The sequence below is a fragment of the Anser anser genome, assembly GCF_964211835.1.
Source record: "Anser anser genome assembly, chromosome: 3".
NCBI lineage: Eukaryota > Metazoa > Chordata > Aves > Anseriformes > Anatidae > Anser > Anser anser.
Window position 1 is genome coordinate 36,581,063 of NC_139722.1, and position 22,909 is coordinate 36,603,971.

At 37.6% G+C, this 22,909-nt stretch overlaps 1 protein-coding gene across 3 annotated transcripts in view; it reads left to right on the forward strand.

Annotated features, from left to right (window-relative positions):
- BCKDHB (branched chain keto acid dehydrogenase E1 subunit beta) overlaps window positions 1-22,909 on the forward strand; it is a 132,954-nt gene that overhangs the window by 66,466 nt on the left and 43,579 nt on the right. For all 3 annotated transcript variants that reach the window (XM_083829948.1, XM_083829949.1, XM_083829950.1), the window contains exon 9: window positions 12,095-12,181. In XM_083829948.1, coding sequence (XP_083686074.1) covers window positions 12,095-12,181 — 87 coding nt within the window. The remainder of the gene's footprint in view (window positions 1-12,094; window positions 12,182-22,909) is intronic.

Consider the following 22,909-nt stretch of genomic DNA (forward strand, 5'->3'; position numbering starts at 1 on the left):
ACTGGGTGAGAATAGCCCATGAGTTGAATTGTAGTATGTTAATTATTATATAATAATGTATGTCATCACTACCATGATTGCTATATATCATAGATGAAAATGGTGATTAATTAGAATGTATTGGACAGAGTGTAACCTGAGCATGACATAAATGGTATGGAATAAGGGGTGGATATCTGTCCTGGTTCCAGTTAGGACAGAGTTAAGTAGCTCATAGTAGCTGGTAGGGTGCTATGTTTTGGATTAGGATGAGAAGAGCGCTGATAACATGCTGATGTTTTAATTGTTGCAGAGCAGTGTTTACACCAGGCCAAGGACTTTTCGGCTTCTTGCTCTGTCCTGCCAGCGAGCAGGCTGGGGGTGCAGCAGGAGCTGGGAGGGGACAGACCCAGGACAGCTGACCCAAACTGGCCAAAGGGGTATTCCATACCATCTGACGTCATGCTAAACAATATATAGGGGTGGCTGGCCGGGGTGGGGGGCCGGCTGCTCGGGAATAGGCTGGGCATCGGTCAGCGGGTGGTGAGCAATTGCATTGTGCATCACTTGTTTTCTTACACATTATTATTGTTAATACTATTACCATTATCACTATTATTATTATTATTGTTATTATTATTTTCCTGTCTTAATAAACTGTCTTTATCTCAACTCACAGGCTTCACTTTCCCGTTTCTCTCCCCCATCCCAGAGAGGGAGGGGGGAGGGTGAGCGAACGGCTGTGTGGTGTTTAGCTGCCAGCCGGGTTAAACCACAACAGTCCGGGGTTCCCAAAACTCATCAGGGGCTCTTTACACCTAATTTATATGAAACTACTAATTGTCACTATTAAGGAAAGCTATAAGAAATATAGGAATGAGAAAAAAAAAAAGAGATATGAAGAACTGAAGGACAAGAATGAGTGAAATCAACATACCATATATAAAGTGACAGGGATGAGGTAGGTTAGAAGTCAAAAGCAACTTTGAAAATACAAAATCAGTTTTCTTTCCTAATTAATTGATTCCACTGTGTACGTAGCAATTGATCTTAAGGATATCAAGAAGTCACACCAAAATCCTAGAAGTAATTTTTCTTTGCTTAGCTCACACTGAATTTGGTTAATATCTTCCTGAATCTTTTAAGCAGAAGAATCTGATTAAGCAGAAGAACCTGTGCACAAAATGCAACTTTTCTCCATTGTCTCCACATCCATGACCATTAACTGCTTTAGAGCATGTAGAGTGGTGGTATGAAAGTGTTACAAGATTGCTTCTATCAGGGTTGTTTTGCAAGATTTGTCTAAATTTACTGAAAGGCATTAGAAGGTCACCGATGGAGTCTTTAATTTAATTTAGCACTCTTCTGTTAAAAAAATAACCATCCCAAACCATGTTGAGGTGCACCATGCTGAGTGTCATATCTTTTTTTCTGTTTTCATGGTCTTAGCTACTCAAATTGCAAGTTGTTTTGGATATGAATTCTCTGCTACTCTGTATTTTTGTGGTGTCTAACACATTGGGAATCTGTCCTTGGCTGTTAGCTTTGCACGAAGCTTACGAATATTTATGTTGAACAGATCAGCCACACCCTGACAATATCTGTGTGATAGAAAGGTCATAAAGTAATCTTAATTATTTTATTATCCACCCTTTTCATTGCTTCTGTGGATGTTCAGCCTAGCTCTGTAGCCAACTCTTGTGATTTTGGTTGGCATTTAATTTTCCAGGTTACTTTGCATTACTCCTGTGCCTGTTTCCATTCTGTGTTATCTCTACATCACTATCTTCACACTATAATGTTATGTTTTCAGTGCTATGCAGGAAAAAGCCACATTAGTCTTTCAGAATTGTTTTTGGCATTTATAGTGTAAAATGATACCTATTGGAACAATAAAGTCCTGGTGTGCTGAGGCAGTAAGCTCTATGGTTGCACTAACATTTCTCTCCAAGATGTTTCCTATGTGCATTCAGCTGTGGTCACATTAGTTCTTTATGCACTGTTCCTGCATACATACATTTTAAACTGGGGAAAAAGATCTACCCTGATGTGGATTTCAAAGTGGTGAGGTTTAACCAGGGCATTTTGCAGCATCAGCATAATACTGTGAACTGTGCAGTCCTGGGTACACTGAATCCTGTCCCTGGGACATTGAAAAAGCCTGGCTCCATCCTGTTTGCGCCCTCCCTTCAGGTGTTTCTGTACACTGATAAAATCTCCCCAAGCCTCCTCTTCTGCAGGCTGAACAGCCTTTCCTCATAGCAGAGATGCAGTGTGTTCCACATAGCACAGCTTTTCTCTCACCTCTGTGTTAGATAAGGGCATTTTTTTTTATAAATTTAGCTTTAGTACCAACTTTGGCTTTCCTATTTGTTATTTATTTGTATGGCTTGTCAGAAGTAACAAAATCATTGTGTCTTAGGTGAATGGGCACAGTTTAAAGGGTATAAATGGTTATGTAACTAAATGGGTCAAACTTTCATATCAATGCTGATTCCATTTGTAACTGTTCTTATTAAAAGGAGACAGTCAGATCCACTGCTTGGAAAATGTACTTTCACACAGGAGGAAGCTGGGACAGCAATTTAAGTTGCTGCAAGGACCTCACTTGAGGTTAGAGGCAGTAAAAACTTCAACAGCTTAATGCACTGCTATTTGAGGTAAGGACATTCTGGGGTTCATAGCATCATACTTCCTGGGAATTGTTTTTATTCTGCCATAAGAGGCTATGTAGATTTCAAGAGGAGCACAGTTGTTTAAATAAAGCTGGTAAGAGAACTGGGAATTAGTCATTGGACATCATTTATTTTTAGATAACTCAGAAGTTATTTATGCTGAATGTCAGAACAAATTGTGAATGATGACTCCTGAGCAAAACGTTGTTGTTGCTTTGACATGCTGAATTTGAGCTATTCATCTTGGGCTTCAAACAAATTTTTACCTCTTTTAGTCTTGTCTCAGAGATCAATGTAATATTTTCGTTTCAGTTGGGAACAAAGAAAACATATAGACATATGCATCTGCATGCAGATAGCTAGATATGCTTATAGAAACTGACAAAGTGCAGAGAAGTCTTTAAGTAACTTTTTTTTTGAAAGCTTGGTTGGCCATCTAGCAGTATTTGTATTAACAGGAACACTTTTCATTCAGTTTGCATTTATTGTTCACTGTAGAAAAAAGAATCAAAATATCAGCATTCTACCTATTAGGGTCATTTTTTCTCTCTACTCAGAGTCAGAGGTTTTAGAGAATTGTTTGAAAACAGGTTCCAAGAATTATTGCAAGCCTATTAACTTGTTTCTTCCAGCTTGTTGACTATAATATAGAATTCCTGTACTGAACGTACAGCTAGATTTCTTGAGCACCAGCTGGAAACCTTGGAAGTGATTTTATTCACAACCTTCCTCACAATGGAAACAGGGCTCAACAACTCCAGCAAATGATATAAATGTATGGGCTTAACAACATTTGAAGAAAAAAGAAAAGTTTTACTTTCTTTGGGGCAGTTGAGTTATGGATAAGGGTGTGTTGTGTGTGTGTGTGCTCACGTGTGTACGCTCACGTGTGTGCGTACAGTGTGTGTACCTCTCTATTTGTATGGAATTTTATCAAATGGTAAGCCTTACAGACCTATTTTAACTATTATGTCTCTTCTTTGTTTAGCATATCTGTATGATTTCATTTGAAATCATTTAAAATCCATATTCCTTGGGACACCGAACCATATTAGTAATGTTGTTTTACTGAAACATCAGAACTTTTTTTTTCCCAGAGAATAGTATTTGTAATATAAAGTCTCTCTTGATACTTAAGCTTATTCTTAAATGTAGTGCTAAGGGAAGGTCAAAGATCAGAGATGTGAAGGACAGGTGGCTACAAATAAAAGTAGGTTTGAGGTTGTTTTTCTTTGCCATCTTGCTGCTAACGCTTCCTCCTGCTTCTGCCTTTGCTGTTGTCAAAAATGCATTCCAACCTTTTCCAGTGATCCAAACTGCTTGTTCCTTTCCCTGCCTTTGAGTTGTCATTAGGATTTTAATCTGAGTATATTGTGCTGATACCACTGAGTTGGTGGAAGTAGATGCCAGGTTGAAGTACAGCAAGACTGATTTGTTAGGGAAAACAGATTGAAATTGGTCCTGTAAAATTAATTTAAATTCATTCTGGGAGCTTTATTCCTTATTAGAAGTCAATATTTGAATGCACAGTAATAACTTCTGAAAGACCTTAACAGACAGTATGACAGCTGTCTACAAAATCTAGTACATGTTTTGATAATTTCTTCCATGTAGCATTAATCATTTGGTTTTAGATAATTATGCTACTTGGAGTTGTAATGCATTATGCTTTTAGATCTTTGTCTATTTTCTGTAGTAGCTGATCTTTTACTCTGATTTGAAACAAATTGGCAAGAGGTTAGACTACAAACTTTTTTTTTAGTTTTAAATTTTTTTGGGGGTTTATTTTCATCTTTCATTTCACACAAGGCAGGTGAGGGTATAGTAATTATGTCACAGGAGGGCTGTGCAGCAGGACAGCCTCTTTGTCCCAGTGTGATAAGGATGCCCGCTGTGTTTAATAGTATTACAGGGCTGTTCTCAGTTCCTTCCTTCACACCCCCCACTTGTTTCCTGTAAATGTCATGTGCATTTAAGGACCATGTTCTGGTTCTTTGTTAGAAATCAGAATTCTTGTCCATTCATCTTCATGCTCTTTGCAGTCTGGGATGCTAATGGACCGGATTGTCCTCGCAGTGTAAATTGCAAATTGAACCTGTTTTCCTTGCCATATAAATTTCTTACTGCAGTTCCTTCTGTTTTGGGGGAACTTGTTCTGTGTTGCAGCAGCTGGTGGTAGCTCTGAGCTCTGCCCAGACCACAGCCGGTGCCAGCAGCAGCTGCTGTGCCGCCTGCAGTGCATGGATGCCGGCCTCTCGGTCAGAAAGCACAGCCCTCTGATGCGTGAGCTCAACGAGCAGGCAGTAATGGATTAAAAGCCTCTGTTTTGTTTAACTACTAGTAGGTAGATAAGGATTTGCGCTCTGCTAATGTAGATCGGTTAAAATGACTGGCAATGTTTTAGCTATTGATGTGAAGTTAAAAAGAAATAGGATTTTCGTTTTTGTTCCCTGCTGTTTGTTAATCAGCAATCTCGCCTATTAGAGCTTCATGTTTTTTTCATTTTATTGTTTGGAAAGACTTTGTTAAAGATTTCTCTCTGATAGCCTTCCTGAATGATGGAATAAGAATGACATTTTCTCTTTTCCAAGTGGTTTTATCCTTTGATCTACCTACATTGCTGCCAATGTTCAGCTAGGATTCTCTGCTATATTATTACTCTACTCGGACATGTGTGTTTATTATACTTACACTAGCCTTATGAATCTATACAAAATGTGTGTAAGCCAGACTGTCTCATGGCACGGGGGTTGGAATTAGATTATCTTTAAGTTCCCTTCCAACCCAAACTATTCTATGATTCCCTGATTACCAGTAATTGAGAAATCTTATTCATGCTTTGGGCTGTTGAGCTGTATGTGATGAAATAATGTTTTTTTGCATGTCATTTGTTCATCTTTGCATTGTGATTTTACTGATGAATAAGTTTCAGTTAACTTGGGAGCATAGTGTAGATATAATACAGTAGATCTGAAGGCTTGCTTTCACTTTCCATCTCTGGGAATTTAGTACTGTTGAAAATCAGACTATATGATATTTTCTTTTAATTTGGATTAATTCCATATTTTTTCTTCAAGAATTATTTTTGAAGCTTTAAAGAGTGCATACAATTTTTTGCTTTAACTACTTCTTGGAGAAGGTAGTTCTGTGCAACTGATAGCCATAATTTGCAAACTGGATCTTGACCATTAGTAAGCTCAAGGGTTTTGTACCTCCAAGCATCTTGGGACACATCCTATTCCTATTCTCTTTCATTCGTTATTTCTGTGCTATGGTAAAAGAGTACTTGAGGATCTATTTGTTTGACTTTCCAGAGATCCTACAGTTCCAGCATGGCTCTAGGGTGTCTGGAAATTGGGGACATAATTACTGCATTTGTTAAGATTGTTGATATATCACACGAACCAATAATAGTTCCTTGTGTCTGGGATGCACTGGACTTAGTGTCATGCTGTTGATCTGCACGTGCATAGTAAACATAATCCTCAGTGTTTCATCTGGCAGGTTATGTTGCACATTTCTCTCTGGGAAATTCTGAATAGAAATCTGAGATCTTACTTCTATCCCTGTGCTTATGATATTCAGTACGACAAATACAGCTATGCAATTTCATTTGTTATTGAAACATTGAAAGGAAAGTAGGAATTAGGGGATCTGGGGAAAAAAGTAGCCTCCCTCAGGTTTTACCTTTTCTAAGAACAAATTTATTAAAGCTAATCTAAAAATGTGAAAAGAACAAAGTTTTTCAAGGCATTTATTGAAACTTTACCAAGGGTATTTTTTCTTTTAAGCTTCCATATTCTGGCTCGTTTTCGGTAAAGACACATATCTACTAATGTTGATTTATATGTAATTTTATAATTGTTTGCATACGTGTTCATTGAAAATGAGATATAATATTTCAATGCTTTTGCCAGCTTCATTGAAATTATTTTGGAAAGCTAGTTTTTAAATTATGCAGGAAATTTTTACAGTCTATAAAGAACAAGATCAAAAGTATGCAGGACTTTAAACGGGAGAGTGAACATCAAAAAAATTTCTATAAGAGATGGAAAATCTTTTTCCGAGAACAAGTTTACAGAAATAGACAGCTTGCCAGTGTGATAAAATAACAGACATATATAATCTAATACTGGCTTTGATCATTTCTTTAAAGGCAATTGCTGTGTTAGTGAAGCAGCTGGTGACAGTGGAAATAGTGCTGTTACCGTGGACATACAGTAATAGTGTAAAATACAGTTGACCATCAAACCTCATTTTGGTTTAAGTCAGCTTTCCCATGAGTAAGGGCACAGTATGTTACTGGTAATGTCAGCACTTAGATTTCAAAGCGCTTGGAAGCACCAGGCGTGTATTATTTTATTCTGTCATCAGTGCCTGTAGGAGAGGAGAAAGCAGCCAAGATGACGAACTGAGAATTGAATAGAAAAGTGATTATGGAAACTCTTGGATAAAGAGTGTGGTGAGGGAGGTTGAAAATAATTTGCTAAGCTGCTTCACTGCAAAAACATTGGGCGGCAGTTCAGAAAACCTTCAGTGTGCAACCTGAAAGCCTCAGTCTGGCAAAGGCACTAGCGGGTGGTTGGGGGATCATGCCGCTAGCCTCGTGCTCTGGAGAAACCTAAACTGTTGCTGTTGTGTGTTAAACTGATGTAAAACGGTTCTGACAAGGAATCTGAGGTGAAAATCTATATTCAGTATGTGCGTTTGTTCTTGTTTTAGGGTTAATGTAGTAGTTGAAAGCCCTAGCGTCTTTTCTCCAACGCCCAGCTGCAGCATAGGTGACAGTGGTGTGACGGCCTGCGCCTGGAGCGTTGCTGGCTGGGCTTCAGTGGCCCTCAGGAGGGAGCACTGCTGAAGTGTGCCGGGCCGCTTCTGAAGGAGGTGACCCTGATCTGCCCCATCTCTCTGGTGGTGCTGGCTGCTAACTGTACAATGCTGCAGGACAAACCAAGTTATCTCCTGAAACTGGCTTTCCCCGCAGCCCCATAAGTCTTTGAGGAGATGCCAGGATGGGAACTTGAGGTGCTGGGTAGGACAGGAGCCCTCCCTTCTGGGAGCAACCAGGGTGACATCAGCTGGACTCAGCTCTGAAAACACAGAATGACTGAGACCTCTGCTCTCTTAAATCCCTGGATATTTCTTCCGGCTTTCCTCTGTGGACCGTTCCTAAAGCTAATCAACAAAAGCTTCCATTTTCATTTAATTTAAGACAGGAGATAACTACAATTACACTTAACACCCTCAAAAGTCTCTCTGGAATTTAAAGATCAGCTAGCAACAACTTCTGGTTACAGATATAAAGAAGAAACGTTTTATATCAGTGCCAGTCTCCTAAGCCACACTGTATTCTTTGAAGATGCATTTGTAAAGTACTCTGTGTGAGCTGCACTGTGTGCGTGCATTTAAACCTTTGAATCCCTCACTGACGTAGGACTAAATGTAAAAACTGGTGTTTTGAAAGGTAGAGAGCTGTTGGGGAAATGAAGAAGAGCCAAGCCCTTCTAGAAATGTAAAAGGTATCGATGTGAGGGGACAAAATACTTCATTCCTTGAAAGACAACCAGTTTCTCTAGCTAATCCAAATGGAAAAAGCACTCCATCTAAATGCCTTCTTAAAAGGTGACAAACCAGTAGAATTCTGTGATGGCCAGTTTGTTACACCGTGCTGATTTATCCACTGCTTTCTTCAGTTTTTATGCCAGTGGTACTTCCAATTCAGGTTGAAAGGTGAGGACCCCATTAGCTGATGTCTACCGCACTGTAGACAAAGTTGTTTGATAAAATATTTGGACTGCAAAATGCTCTTCTGAATGTTGGGTTTTGGTTACCCTGGAGGTTGAGTGCCTGACTCATTTGATCTGACAGGGAGTAATGCTTTGTAGCTTAATTTAAAAATGAAATTAATGTTTTATAGAAGAGCTTTGATATCTGCAAACAATCATTAACAATTCATGTCCTCTGTGCTCTATAGCTTGTAGAGCAGTTACTTGTGAGATTTTCCCTTTTAACTCATTAACTACTTTATTTCCAGGAAATAAGATTTTAATTTCTACATCTTCATAGGGAATTTTATAACTTGGCCATTCTAGAACACTGCCAATGTAGAAAAAGTATATATATGCATATAAAATTTTTGCTGTATATAAAAAAAAATAATAACATCTGTTGCTACTGTTTGCAGTTATTACTGTATGGTACTGTTGTCTTTGGTAGAGAAAACAATATAATTAAAATGAAGAGGGCATACAAAGACCCATTATCTTCGCTGAACTGAAGTATTTTTTGACCAGTAATTCAGTAATTATCTCATGCATTACAGAATTGTTTTTCTTTTAAAACAAACAAACAAACAAAAAAAACACAAAAAAACTCCACCCTCCAAACTGTGTACCAAAACAATTAGGAGGAATGATCTATAAAAGCATGAAAAGAATAGCTTAGAAAAAACAAGTAGGAAGAAATAACTTAGAAATACATGATCAACAACGAGAAGTTGAGAACTTTAGTAGGTGCTCACAAAGCAAATTAACATAGCTGAGAAGTAAGGCAGTAGGGCTACCCTGACTTAAATTATATGGTTTGGAAGGGCAATGCTAATGAATGGTCATAGTAAAGTCACTGAGGTCCTGCATAGTATGATTTTTTTTTAACCTGTTTAGTATTTTTATCGAAGATATGGAAAACGTTTAAAACCATTACTGATTTAAAAAAAAAATGTTGGAGGTAGGAAGCCGTTGGAGAAATAGACACTCGATCACTGATAAAGAGAAGTTGGATTCATTGGCTGGGCTGGGTTCAGGCTCATGTTATGTTTTTCAGCATATCCAAATATAATTTCGCATCTTGAAATAATGAATGCAGACTATTATTCCCTCTTTATTCCAGAAAGAAATTATTTGTTAAAGGCAAAAAAAAAATCGTTTCCCAAAAATGTGGAATCACAGTTATCAGTTGAAACTGGACTCGTGGGGTTATGCTTTGGCCAAAAGGCCTTGTGTATCCAAGAACCGCAGTACCGAGGTTACATTGCCTCTGTGTTTGGTGTTGCTCTGTAAAAGGCTGGAATGCTGGTTTGAGATGGGCGTAGGACACTGAAAACTGGAGATGATTCAGGGAAGGGCTGTAAGAATGATGAAGGAACTGGAAGTGTGCTATATGATGAAAGATTTAAAGCTCAGTCTGCTTAGTTTAGCAAAAGTGTGGGTAGGAGATGATTTGATCACAATCTTAACATGTTCATGTGGGGAGCTGAAATGTGATAATAGATAGCTTCTCCTAGAAGATGATAGATAGCAAACAGAAGGAAAATAATAACCAGCAGCTTGAAGTTGAACTTAGCCAAACTAGTTTAGAAATAAGATGCAAAATTTTAGCAGGGAAAGCAGTTAAACATTGGAACAACTTAGCAATAGCTGTGATGCATTTGCAAACACTGGAAATGCCATAATTAACATTGCATGTCTTTCTGAGAGATGCACAGTGTTTTAGGAACAAGTGTGAAATTTCAAACAAAAATTAATGCAGCAGAACCTGTAATATTCAGGAATTGCAGTACTTGGATCTTTCCTTAAAGTCCAGGTTGATATTTGCAATGCAGTATAATGATTAACATCTGCTCATTTTGATTCTGTATTAACATATAGAAGAATTTTAAAGGTATTTCTATATGGCACAATGTGCTGCAGGTATCCACGCTAGCCCTGAACAAGCTGGGTTGGGTACCAAGCGTCCCCAAGCCTTGCTAGCATGGTTGCCTGACAGGTACTTTTTAGTTGAGTTGAGACGCTAATTGTAATGATAGCTTGTAATGTTTCAAAGTGTGTACTTCTCAGAATAAATATATGCAAAAGAATAAATATCTTCATTTAAAATAAGTGGATTCTCAAAACAAACAAAAACCAAACAATAAAAAAAAAACCAAACTTGTAAATTGATTAATCATATCAGTTTTATCATATCAAATTTAAACTGGAGTGTTTATTTTTCTGAGCTGTTGTTTTGGTGAATTTGACAGATTTGTAGTGCATTTAATGTCTCTGCTCTTTAGCTATGAGTTTCCAGTGCAGGCATAAGAAATACAGGAAATACCCGACCTCACAATGGATAACTTTCCAACTGCCTTTTCCTGTCTTGCTTAGATCTGAATATTTTCAGGCTCCTCCATAGTAAAGTATATGGTTCGTATTGCTTATTGGCCTGTGACCTGCCAGTACCTCTGTGGACAAGCTACTTAGAGCCAATGAGCTGCCTTAGAAAATTGAAAGGATTAGGAAAATACTGGGTTCATAATGAAAATGGAATTATTAAGACATAGCCTTTATATATTCTATAAAGTAGATAGCCTGGAGCTGCCCCACTGGAGAAGTTCACATCTCTAAGAAAAGTTGAGCTGAGAGCTACCAGTATCTTGGGCTTTCCTTCTTGATTACTACTGGTATGCTAACAGTACACCGTGTAATTATGTCTAAAATACGACTGTAACTGTCCTGTCCTTGAAAGATTACTATACACAACCTTTTGATGTTTTTTTTTTCTTTCCCCTAATATGTAAATCTAGAAGTTCATGGAACTTTTTTATGCACCTTATGAAATGGTAAAATGTTTATTATGAAAAGTAAAGCTTGGCTGCCATATTTCTAACCAGAGGCATCTGATATTTGTGAAATCTAAGCAATTTAGCATGTAATTGCTATATACCTCAAGATATTTGGTTGTATTGAAGCTTTGTACTCTCATCAGATTAAACTATTTTGCTTTCATCATTGTCTTTCAACATAAACACAGTTTTTGGTTAAAAGTAGCTTATGTTACATTCTGTATGTATTGTGCTGTGGAATTATTTCTGAAGTGAATTCCATATAAACTACACAAACTTTGAGATTTAAAATTAGAAAATGTTTGCAATTGCTGTGTAAAACCTGAATAAGAAACATTAATCCATACAATTGTCTTCTTGCTAAAAAAAAAAATAATAAAAAAAAATTAATAAGTATACTTTTTGAATGGTTGTTATTCATGAGTTTTACCTAGGGTCTGGTCAGGCAGATTTATCGGTGAAGGATTTATTTGCATGTGTGCTTTTTATTTTTCACAGGATCCAAGCTGATGACTTTTAAAAATCTTATTCTCTTTCAGAAATGTTACAATTTGAATTGATAGGATAAATTCAAATTCAGTAGAATCTATTTTTATTCTTCATATTTGCTTAAAATGGAATGGAAGATATAAGCACTTCTCTAGTAAATGTAAACATTCTAATAATTACTCAGATTTATGGGATGATTCCTCATTTCAGTGAAAATGCAAGAGGGAAATTGCAGCTACACTTAAGTACTGCTAATAATATCATACAATTCATATATTCTGTAAGTAATACAGGTAAGAAATTCACAAGAGCTGTAATTGATTACATTTTTGTATTTGTTTTTCCTTTTCAGTCAGTGGTGAAGACTGGGCGATTGCTGATCAGCCACGAGGCTCCCTTGACAGGAGGGTTTGCATCTGAAATTAGTTCTACAGTTCAGGTACACAGATTGTTTGTATTTAAGCATTCTGCATGTCTGAGTGAGTTTATGTATAGAAATAATGTTTATTACTATATTAAAAATTGGGGTTTTCATATTTTTGATTTTTTTGTTTAATTTCAGAATTGTGCATGCTTGCATTATTTTATCTGAACAGATAAACAAAGGTGATTCTAAAGTTCACACAAAAAGCTGTACAGACAGCAGTTAAACTTGTGAATTAGTTCTGGGAATGTAATTTTGAATTAAATATGCATAAGGAGTCAGAAAACTAAGTTTCTTAGTATTTGTGAAACATTTTTTTAAGAGTAGTTGTATTAATTTTAATATTACAGTGAAGATAATTCACTTTGTGTATGAAAATTGTCTTTATGAAGAAGCAAGCATTTATCATCTAAGCAGTGTTTGATCCCTCTTCCATTTCTCCCCTTCTGTAGGTGACCTTGCTGATTAAAATAGGTCTAGTAAAATCATTTGGCACTGCCAACCTTGAGTCTTGAATGTGATGCTTTTTCTTAAATTCTTAGGAAAATGTGAAAAAAATAATCAGTGGTGCCTGTCTTTTAGTGTTGTGTGTTACTATTAATAACACCTGAGGAGATAACTTTTTTTAAAGTCAGGCATCAATCTCATGATTTAGTGAGATTTAGTGGCATTAAAAAATATGTTAGTTGGAGAGAAAAAGTTGAAGAAAAAAGCTTATCAGTAAATATTACTGGAAGATTCATTTCATGGTATGATCAATATATTGCTGAAACTAAAAAATGAGTTTTTAATCTCCTCAGACGTCCACTAAGAAAGGGACTCACGTGGTTGATCCATCTTGGTTTGTTTTTTGTATCAGGGATATATATATTGACAAATACGACATATTTAGCAAATGAACTTTAAAAGCCTTTAATAAAGGGCTGTTTCTTTTGGTTCATGCTGAAAGCATATATTTGTTTCATGATGGTAACTAATAATCTTGTATTCAAATTTTTTAGGAAATGAGGATTTGTTTCTTTGGAAATATTAGTTAATTTATCACACATGCTACTTCAGAATACATTGAAATATAACTCTTTGGCATTGAATTTATCCGTCGTGAGTTTCTTTTGGCTGACTCAAATCTGTTTTATAACTATACTGTTGTTACTCTTTATATCTGTTCTTGAAGATTTCAGCATCCTGTACGAAAGTTTCGATACCAGTTATTTTTAAGAATATCCATTCTGCAAAAGAGAGCAGAACATCATTTACAAAACGTAACAGCTTTTTCAAGAGCAGTAGGCATAATAAAGACCTTGCTTTTTAAATTTATTTAAACATGTTTCTTAAACAATCAAGTAAAGTCTATATGTCTGATATCAGTGTGCAGTAAAAATAAAAATGAAAAGTGAAATTCACTTTTACTGGATGCGAAGCATACTGAGAATGCCAAAAACTGTGGATTGCAGTTGGCTTTAGTTTCCTCTTACACATGGAAATAATAAGACTTCAATCAATTGTGTCCAGTTGGATTAGATGGTTAGTTTCCATATTGTTATTCCATCCTTGCCATGAGGTCTCTCGTCATAGAAATAAGGTGAATAAAAATACATAGGTTATTTCAAAACAGTTAACTGTCATAAACATTTCATGGTAATGTAGATTTCAAGGAAATGAGTGTGATTGGAAATGATGGCTTTCACTCATGAGAAAACTATATGGAAGGTTTCCTTTTCATTATTTGAAAGATAAAAGCGTTAGGAGAGCATATTAAATCAGAACTCTTCTGTGTCAAGCACAGAATATTTAAAAGGGGGCACATTATTGCATTAAGTAGTCATTCACTCTGATTTCTTAAACATATAAAACTAAGAAAAGGATGAAGTGGTGTAGTTAAAACTGCATGTGATGAGACTTTGCCCTTAGTACTGACGTTTTTACATGTTCTCAATGGGTATTATGAAGTGAGTAACAGATGATAGGATAAATTCAATATAGGTACTGTTAATACTGCTCGTTGATTATATTGTGTATAAAAGCTTGCAGAAGCGTTCAGCAGGGAGGGCCCTAAACTTCTTTTCCTTAAGGGACACATTGGAGCATATTTGGAGGAGCCTTGGAGAAAGGCCCACGGAGATGTCATCTCCAAAATCGGGTGTGGAAATCATCAGCACATTATTAACTTGCAGTGTAAAAGAATGTGAATCCAGTGTTTGCACCTGTGTTGAAGAAGAAAATGAGAGGAACAGGGTGGTTTCAAAGAGGGGTGACGGGGGGAGGCTCCCTTGTGAGCAGGGGCAGAAGGCACAGCTGCAGCAGGGGAACCCCAATAGCCCATCCTGGGAGATGGAGCCCCTGACCTGGCTCCTCCCAGGGCTGTCCCCGTGGGCTGAGGGGAGACAGCCAGCAACCACCGACAGGGCAGATTTTGGGTAAAAGGGGAAGAAGAAGGACTGGTTGCTTGCCCTTGGGCTGGTTGATAGACTGTCCGGCTGTGCACTGTGCCCAATCAGCACCATGTGTCCGGTCTTCTCGTCACACCCCATTTCTAACTCTTTTCGCATGTGGGGCGTTCTGTCCTGTGTTCGAGGGTATGTATGGTCTGAGTGCCAGGAGCGTGTCGGTGTCTGTCACAAGCCAACGTCAAGCTGGACAGCAGGCTGAGCGACTCTGGAGGCGGGTGTACGTGGGGGTATCTCTGGGAGTGTCAACTGGAGGAGCTGCCCACTGGAGGGACCAGGAGGTCTAAGCCAGCTACTGGCTTAGCAGCCTTTGAGCATGTTACACTGACAGGAGGAGGAATTTATGTCATGTGCATGCCGTACTATTTTGCCTACTCATTTCTGCTAATCTTGTCTTTGCTTTATTTTAATTGACTTGTAATGTTTCACCTTCTAAAGCGTCTGCTGTGCAGAGCTATTTACAGGTGAGGTTGGCCAACCTCAAAGCATGTTGTTTCTCTAATTAAAGCCATCAGGGAACCTTCTGAAGACTGCCTTTCATTGGTGTCTGTGGTAAAAAGCTGCCTTGCAGAGAAGCAGCTTGCAGTCCTGCTTCCTTTTTGCCATTGCTGCCATACTGACAAAATAAAGATGATGGTGTGATGTATTTTCAGAATGAAATGGAGACTTAATAGGGGGCTATAAACAAAGGATTGTACAAGGGGAAAATAAACTCAGTTACATAAAGAATAAAGTGATAAAGAACTTTATGATGAACACTGTGATAAAGAACAATACTTCATTTTAGAAGTCTTTCATGATTTCGGTGGTTAATAACCCTTTTACCAAATCTCTTTATTTGTAGCCGCCATCAGTGTTCCAATTTGTTTTGTTTTTCTTTTCCTTGCAAATGAAGGGATTATTATTCTAGGTTGCTTTTACTGGGATAAGCCTCTGAGCACAGCTTATTGATCACTTTGTAGAAAGATGAGGTCCTTATGAGCAGAGCAGTTCTGCTGAGCGTGCAGTGTAAAGGGGGAAGGAATCCAAATATATGGCAGTAGTAATCCTGCAGTAACTGGTCACCCCAGAGGGCTGTAGATACCAAAAGTTTGGGTTTCAGCAATGAGAAGTCGTTGAAAGGTTCATCTAAAACTAACTCGAAGGTGATCTTTTTTCTATTAGATATTGTCATGTTGTGGTTTAGCCCCAGCAGGCAGCTCAGCACCACCCAGCTGCTTGCTCACTCTCCCCGGGTGGGATGGGGGAGAGAATCAGAAAAGTAAAAGCACAAGAACTCATGGGCTGAGATACAAACAGTTTACTAGGTAAAGCAAAAACCACATGTGCAAGCAAAGCAAAACAAGGAATTCATTTGCTGCTTCCCATCAGCAGGAAGGAGTTCAGCCACTGCCAGGACAGCAGGGCTCATCACGGGTAGTGACAGGGAGAAAAACACCATCACTCCGAATGTACCCCTCTCCTCTTTCTTTATCCCAGTTTTATTGCTGATCATGACACCACCAGGTGTGGGCCATCCCTTTGGCCATCTTGGGCCAGCTCCCTTGGCTGTGTCCCCTCCCAGCTCCTGGTGCACCCCCAGCTCCTCGCTGGCAGGGCAGCACGAAGAGCAGGAAAGGCCTTGGCTCTGTGTAAGTACTGCTCTGCAACAACTAAACATCGGTGTGTTATCAGTACTATTTTCATCAAAAGTTCAAACACAGCAATCAGATGAGCCTCTACAAAGAAAATTAACTCTATCCCAGCATAACACATCATCTCTTTGTTTTATTTCAAAATTATCTTTCACTCAGAATGTAATACGTTAGAAAGCTAAGTTTACGTTAAAGGTCTTATAAGTCTTGTTGTGGTCAATGTAACATATCAGATTTGAAGAGAATTCTGTGGAACACTTATATTTTCCCACCTCTATTAGCAGGTGGCCTTTTACTGTGAAGTCTCAAACACTTATTTTTGTTAGTTCATGATGTATTAGAAGAGATTATTTGAAACTTGGGTGTGGCTGAAAATTTCATGGCAATCTGAAGAAGCTGTCTGATATTTCTTTAAAAACATTTTGAATTATACAGTTTTGAGGGAAATGTAAATCTGAAACAAGTAGCTTTTGTTTTTAAAATTGGATTTTAAATTGACACTAGTATAATAGGCAGTTGTTGCAATTTGCTATATTTATGTAGCTTCTGTGTATGATGGAATGTGCTTGCTAGTTTGAACCTTAGAGCCTATTCTGCTTAATTTCTGGTGCATTTTGATCCAAAAATATGAACTACTTAACTGCAGGACTTCATCAGCACTTGAATTGGCATAGTACAGCATGTAATTTCCTTTTTTGTTATTCTAGTCACCTTTCTTCTCCTTCTTTATGCAAACTCTTTGACAAAAACTGTACTACGCTTCTGAGAAGTGATGGTAATTTGACAGAGAATGTATTGAGAAATTGGAAAGTTGAGGAGAACAGAGTTAAAATTGCTGGGGGAATTTATAGGTAGAGTAGTTTAGGAAATGTACCTGGGAAAGGATCATGACATGAGTGCAGACTAGTAGCTTGATTTTTCTTTTCCTGTCTTTTAGGGCTTCTACATCAAATGTGTAGCTTCCTGCTTTCTATGGGACTAGGTGTGGGAATGCTGTGTTATGGTTACAACAATACGGTAGTCACTATTTTCTTTTAGGACTGAAAATAAATGTAAATAAACATGCACAAACCATCTGGCATTGATCCTGCAAATATAGAAAATCTGTGTCACAAAACAGTCTTGGTGGTTTCTCCCCCACTATCCACAAATAATATTTAAGTTACTGAAAAATAGAAGATGCTTTACTAATTTTGAATAATTTAAGGTTTTTGAAATTTAATTTATGAAATTGGATTGTGCACATTAGTAACATTACAGCAGAATCCACCACAAAAATGTGCCTTACTTACTGACTTACAAAAACATACATGGCTCGAGAAGGGTGTGAGCTCATTGCTGTCTATGAAATAAGAGGATGGCACACTGTCATTTGCACAAGCTTTGCACAGATGTAACAAGGCACATATTTTCTTCATTCTTGCAAGAACAGAGCAGTGCTGGTTTAAGGGTGAGTTTCTATCTTAGTAGTGCAGTTTCTTTTCTTATTGCCTGGCAGCTACTTTGACATGGAGCATCTGATTATGCCTTGGGAGGATCTGAGGAATGGGAGATCAGCTACCACAGATTTCTTCCAGAAGAAATCATGAGCTTCTCAAAGTTGCACCAAGCTTTGTCTTACAAAAGATTAACATTAATCAGGGGAAAGGTCCCAGCAAATTCAATGAAATAACCCGTATCAGAGGATTGAGTTATGTGATCTTATTTTTTCAGTTCTTCAGTTCTGTATGTAAAATTGGATAGAATAATCTTTGTCTGTTTGGATTGGTGGGGATTTAGATTTCCTTCTGCTGTTGCAAAATAAGGCCTAATCTGCTCTAAGCGGGGTAATTTCCTGCTACTGTGTAACATTAGGAGAAACTATTAGATGAGCTATTTCTGTGAGATGTATTTCAGGAAAAAGAAAAGTCAATATGTCTAGGAATGCCTTTCAAAGCTGTAACAGCTTCAGAGCAATTTTATTCTAGCAAGTTACCATAGGAAGAACTTGCAAAAACAAAAAAGCTTGAACAACAAGAACAAAGAACAGTTCAATAACTTAATCAGCAAAAAATAAAAATGAAAATAAATTGGCTTCCCAACATTACACTTCCAGAATCTTTGAACTGAATCAATTTTCATACGACTTCATGATATGTCTTCAGAATTTGGGTGGTTTAGATACTCCATACGGTTCCATTACTTCATTTTTCCCATAAGCTGAAGTTGAGATGGCTTTTCCCAATGAAGCTGTGACATCTTCCATGGCTTTTTGTGGTTCTTAGAACAGGTGATTGCAATGTAGTACTCCAAAATATTTGAGAGACAGATTGAGTTTCAAATCATGCATCTGTGTCTGCATTAGGGGTTTACTTAGCGCAGTAGGAACTAAATAATAACTTGGAGCACTCTGTGGGATTTATTTTATAATTATGGTGAATAACATAAAATCTTGTGCCAGTGCCACTTAAAATTAGTTTAAATGAACAGGGTGCAAACTTCTCTTAAAGTCTGTCTTTACTGGAAGCAATTCTTATAGTGTAATTGTAATTCATTTATATTTAAATCATTTCATTCTCATAACATGTGTTGAAACAAATTGACTTTCAAACTGAGCATTGAGTTAAAATGGAATGTGTAATCCTTAAGAATTTGGAGGAATTTGAGATACAAAGTGTTAGCCCTACTTACTTATAGAAATGAGGGAATTATGGAAGAATTCTCTATGCAGTTTGAGGAATCATAAAAGTCTCAAACACATTTTTCCAAGTTGACTAGAAAGATGATTCAGGACAGGTCAGCCTGGACAGCTTTTCATAAGACACAGACTTTTTTCACTGTTGAAAACAATTTCAGGGAGTAGCTAAATAGAGAGGTTCTGGATTAAATATAGCATGGACACTTAATAAAACAGCATGCTGAAATGTGGGTACAGGAGTATGGTCATTCAGTTCACATAGAAAAATTATTAAATCTGAATCTTTTTTAACTTTGCTTTGACACAATCACAATAGGCAGTAAAATTGAAAGAACTGAAATAGGCAGTCTAGTGCTTCATTTACTATCCTACATAATTTTTTTTGCCACTTTCATGCTTTTAGTCACTGTAGTAGGAATCACAATCCATAAAAGCCTGGTTTTATAGATTGCAACGTCAGGTTCTGTCACTAGGAGAATGATCTAGGAAGTGTTGGTATAAAATATAAATAAAAGCTAGAATGAACACAGCAAAGTAAATTGAAGATGGGCAGAAAATATTTAATAATGCAGTGGAAAAAAGAGAACTGAATTGAAAGGAAAGAAAATCAGACCATACAGAAATTAACCCAGAATAATGGAAAAAAATGTTATTTCCTATGAAAGGAATTGGGAGTAATAAGGGAAATGTCATCATGTCATCTAAATAAAATTCTCATTCACTGGCTTGAGTTAAAAGTGTTTGTGGCAGGTGCATGAAGATGCTCATCGTGTTTGTAAAACATGAATGTAGACAGTTCAGTGAACTCCCAGTTTCTGATGCAGCGTGAACTGGAAGCAATTTTGGTTATGCAAGTCTAAATTTGTGGATAATACTGACTGTCTTATTCAGCATTCAGTCTTATATGACAGCACATTTGATAAGGAATACAGAAAATAAGTGAAGAGATGAAATGTTACAAAACCAAGATTTATAAAAGGAAACAAAACTGCTTTTCATCAAAAAAGTTGAAGCTGATATACTACAAAGAGAGTAGAAGTTGAGATTCACTGTAAAGCTCTGTAAAATGAATATGAAAAAATGGCCTTTCATATCATGAATTTGACTTATGAATTTAATTTGAATCTTTCATACTAATTATGAAAGTAAGAATTATTCTGTGTTTTAAAGAGCTCGAATACAGCAGTAAACATTGGATCTGTTCTATTTTCTTTTCCAAACAGAAGTACTAGTGTGTTTTGGTCTCCACCGTGTCCCCCATTCTGGACCTTCCCCCCTCACAGCATGTGAGATCCCCTGATGCAGTGCCTGCATGGGATCAGTGCTTCACCAGCCCAGCTGTGTGGGTTTGGCTGTGTTTGTCTGGCAGGGTGGTAGCTTTCTCAGCCTGGGTCACTCTCAAAAGGGAACCATGATCTGACAAGAAGGCACGTTCATAGGGTAGTGCCTGCACTTTCTCCACACTAATTTGAGGTTAGAGTTCTGGATCTTTCTCCAAAGTCTATCATGACAGTTTAACTCACAGTGCAGGATTGTCCCAATTTTCATCTGGTTTCATGCTCTGATACCTTAAATCTATACTAAATCTTCCTTGGTAAGAAACGCAGCACAAGATGATTGGACTTCTTAAAAAGTTCTAGTGGATGGGGCTTTGGGCAACCTGGCCTAGTGGGGGGGTGTCCCTTCTCATGGCAGGGGGGTTAGCATTAGATCATCTTTAAGGTCCCTTCCAACCCAAACCGTTCTGTGATTCTACATTATGTCTTAATGTACATTTTGCTCATGAGACTTCATACGTGTTTATTTCTGGGAGACATAGGGAAAGACAAATTTTTCTAAAATGCAAGCAGAATAGCTCATAGTAGCAGTATCATCTGTTACCTGCTCAGGCTACGATGGACTGTTCTGTTCAAAGTTGGAATAAATTCAGTAATGAAGAGGGAATAGTGGTGTAATTAATTGAATATTGCCAAACATTGGACTGTACATGCAGTAATCTATTTGTGTTGTGTAAAACTCCCAAGCACATAAACTCAGACAAACCCCAACTCCTCAAATAACATGCAGAATGAAGTACTCAAATACTGTGGGGGATTTTTATAAAATATATCCTCAAACACACTCTTTATAGTTGTAAATGCAGGGTTGGTATGTGCTGTTAGTTGTCTGTAGGCACAACAAAAATCATAATAATCATAATCTCTTATTTGTCTGCATCTTGACTCAAAGTTTCTTAAACTTCTGTGAAAAAATTCCTAAAAACATCCATGCAAGAGTGAGCACATGTACTAAGATTTTGGGTTTTCTTATGCTCCTCTTGTATTTTAGGGGACAGTTTCATTTACTGTAGGAGAAAACACAAAACAACCCCGCCACTCACGTGCACTGCTGGCAAATCAGTAACCCAAGCTTGAATCCCACTCATGCTCGTTCAGACAAGGGTTCCCACTGAGGGAAAGCGTTCACTGCCTATCTGTTTTTTGGGTTCTTGCTGTCTAAAAACTATGGCTTGGAGTAAGCTTTTCCCAGCTGCTAATGGGAGTTAAAGCAGTTCCTTTTTTTCTCTAGAGAGGTGGAGGCAAGAACGAGACAGTTGCTTGGAAGTTTCCGTAGGCGCTGAGAGAGATGATAAGCTCTGCCTCATTATGAGTATTTAACAAGTGAGAGAGCAAAGCCACCGGTGAAGCTTTGGGTGGTTCTTCCCAGTGTCTGTGAATACATCTATCTGCCTTTGTAGAGCACACACACCAGCAAGTGTTTTGCATTTCCTACTGTTGTTTTTTCACTCCAAAAATAAAAGCACATTGACATTAATGTATGAGTGTTATCAGTTATTACAAGCTAATCAAATACATAAATGTGCATGCTGTATTTTATAGGCGAAACTAATTTCAGATAAATATTGGTCTATTAGTGAGGTTAGATGTCCATCCGTAAGTTTCCACAGCTTCCAGTTGAAGTACGGATTTAGAAGTGAGGATAGTTTTGTCATTTACTTTTCTCTAGTCCAACACTGCGTGCTGTATGCACTTCTTGTTAAGGCATTTTTATTCAATATCATTACAGTTTAATAAGTGTGTTGCAGTATGGGATTCATTAGTAAATATCAATAAAGTTGGGCAGTTAGCAGCTTTTAATTCTGGAAAAGAGAAAAAATAATTAAAGTTTAGCAGTTATGTCTGAGTTTGTATTGTAGAGATAATAGAGAAATCTTGTTAAATCAGTTCTTAACACTAAAATAGCTGAAAATACTTGAGCTATTTTAATAGCTATTTAAATCTCATCTTTTTCCACTGATGCTTTTATTTAACCATGAGTAAAAATAGTAACATCCTTTTCTAAGCTTTCAAGATGCTTGTCTGAGCATCATAGCATTTTGCAGGAAATCCATAGAGAAACCATTACTGTACCTGTATTTTTAAATGAAGTACTCTCCAGGGAGAACATGACTTTGCTGATATGTGATCACAGTTCACAGAGTGAAGCAGTGGCTAACGATGACAGGCGTGTGCTAATTTAGACCTCCTGCCTGTCTGTCCAGGCAGTCATTCACTGTACGCAGTACCCAGCAAGATCAGTCACTTTTTAGGAAAGCATTAAACTAAGAGAAGAATGTTTTCAAAATTTGGTATTATTTTCAAATTATTTTCAAATCAATGCTTTTGCCACTGATGCCGATTAGCCCCCTCCTGACACATGGTTGCTGCTGTCCTGTTTCCAGCTGTGCTGGCTGTTAGGCAGGGGGCAGCATTTCTTCCAGATGCATCAAAAACCTATTTGATGTCTTCTGTCTGAGCTGGTTTTCCTGCATTGGATGGATATGCAAGTGTGCAGCTGCACACTTCTCCATCTCTTATGCAAATTTTTGGACAGGCACAGGCAGTTTATCTCAGGACAATACATAGTGGTAAAGTGGCAGGATATATGGAGAGTGGCGGCTGTGCAGGGAAATTAAATTGAAAGTTCAGTTCTGACTGCTGAACAA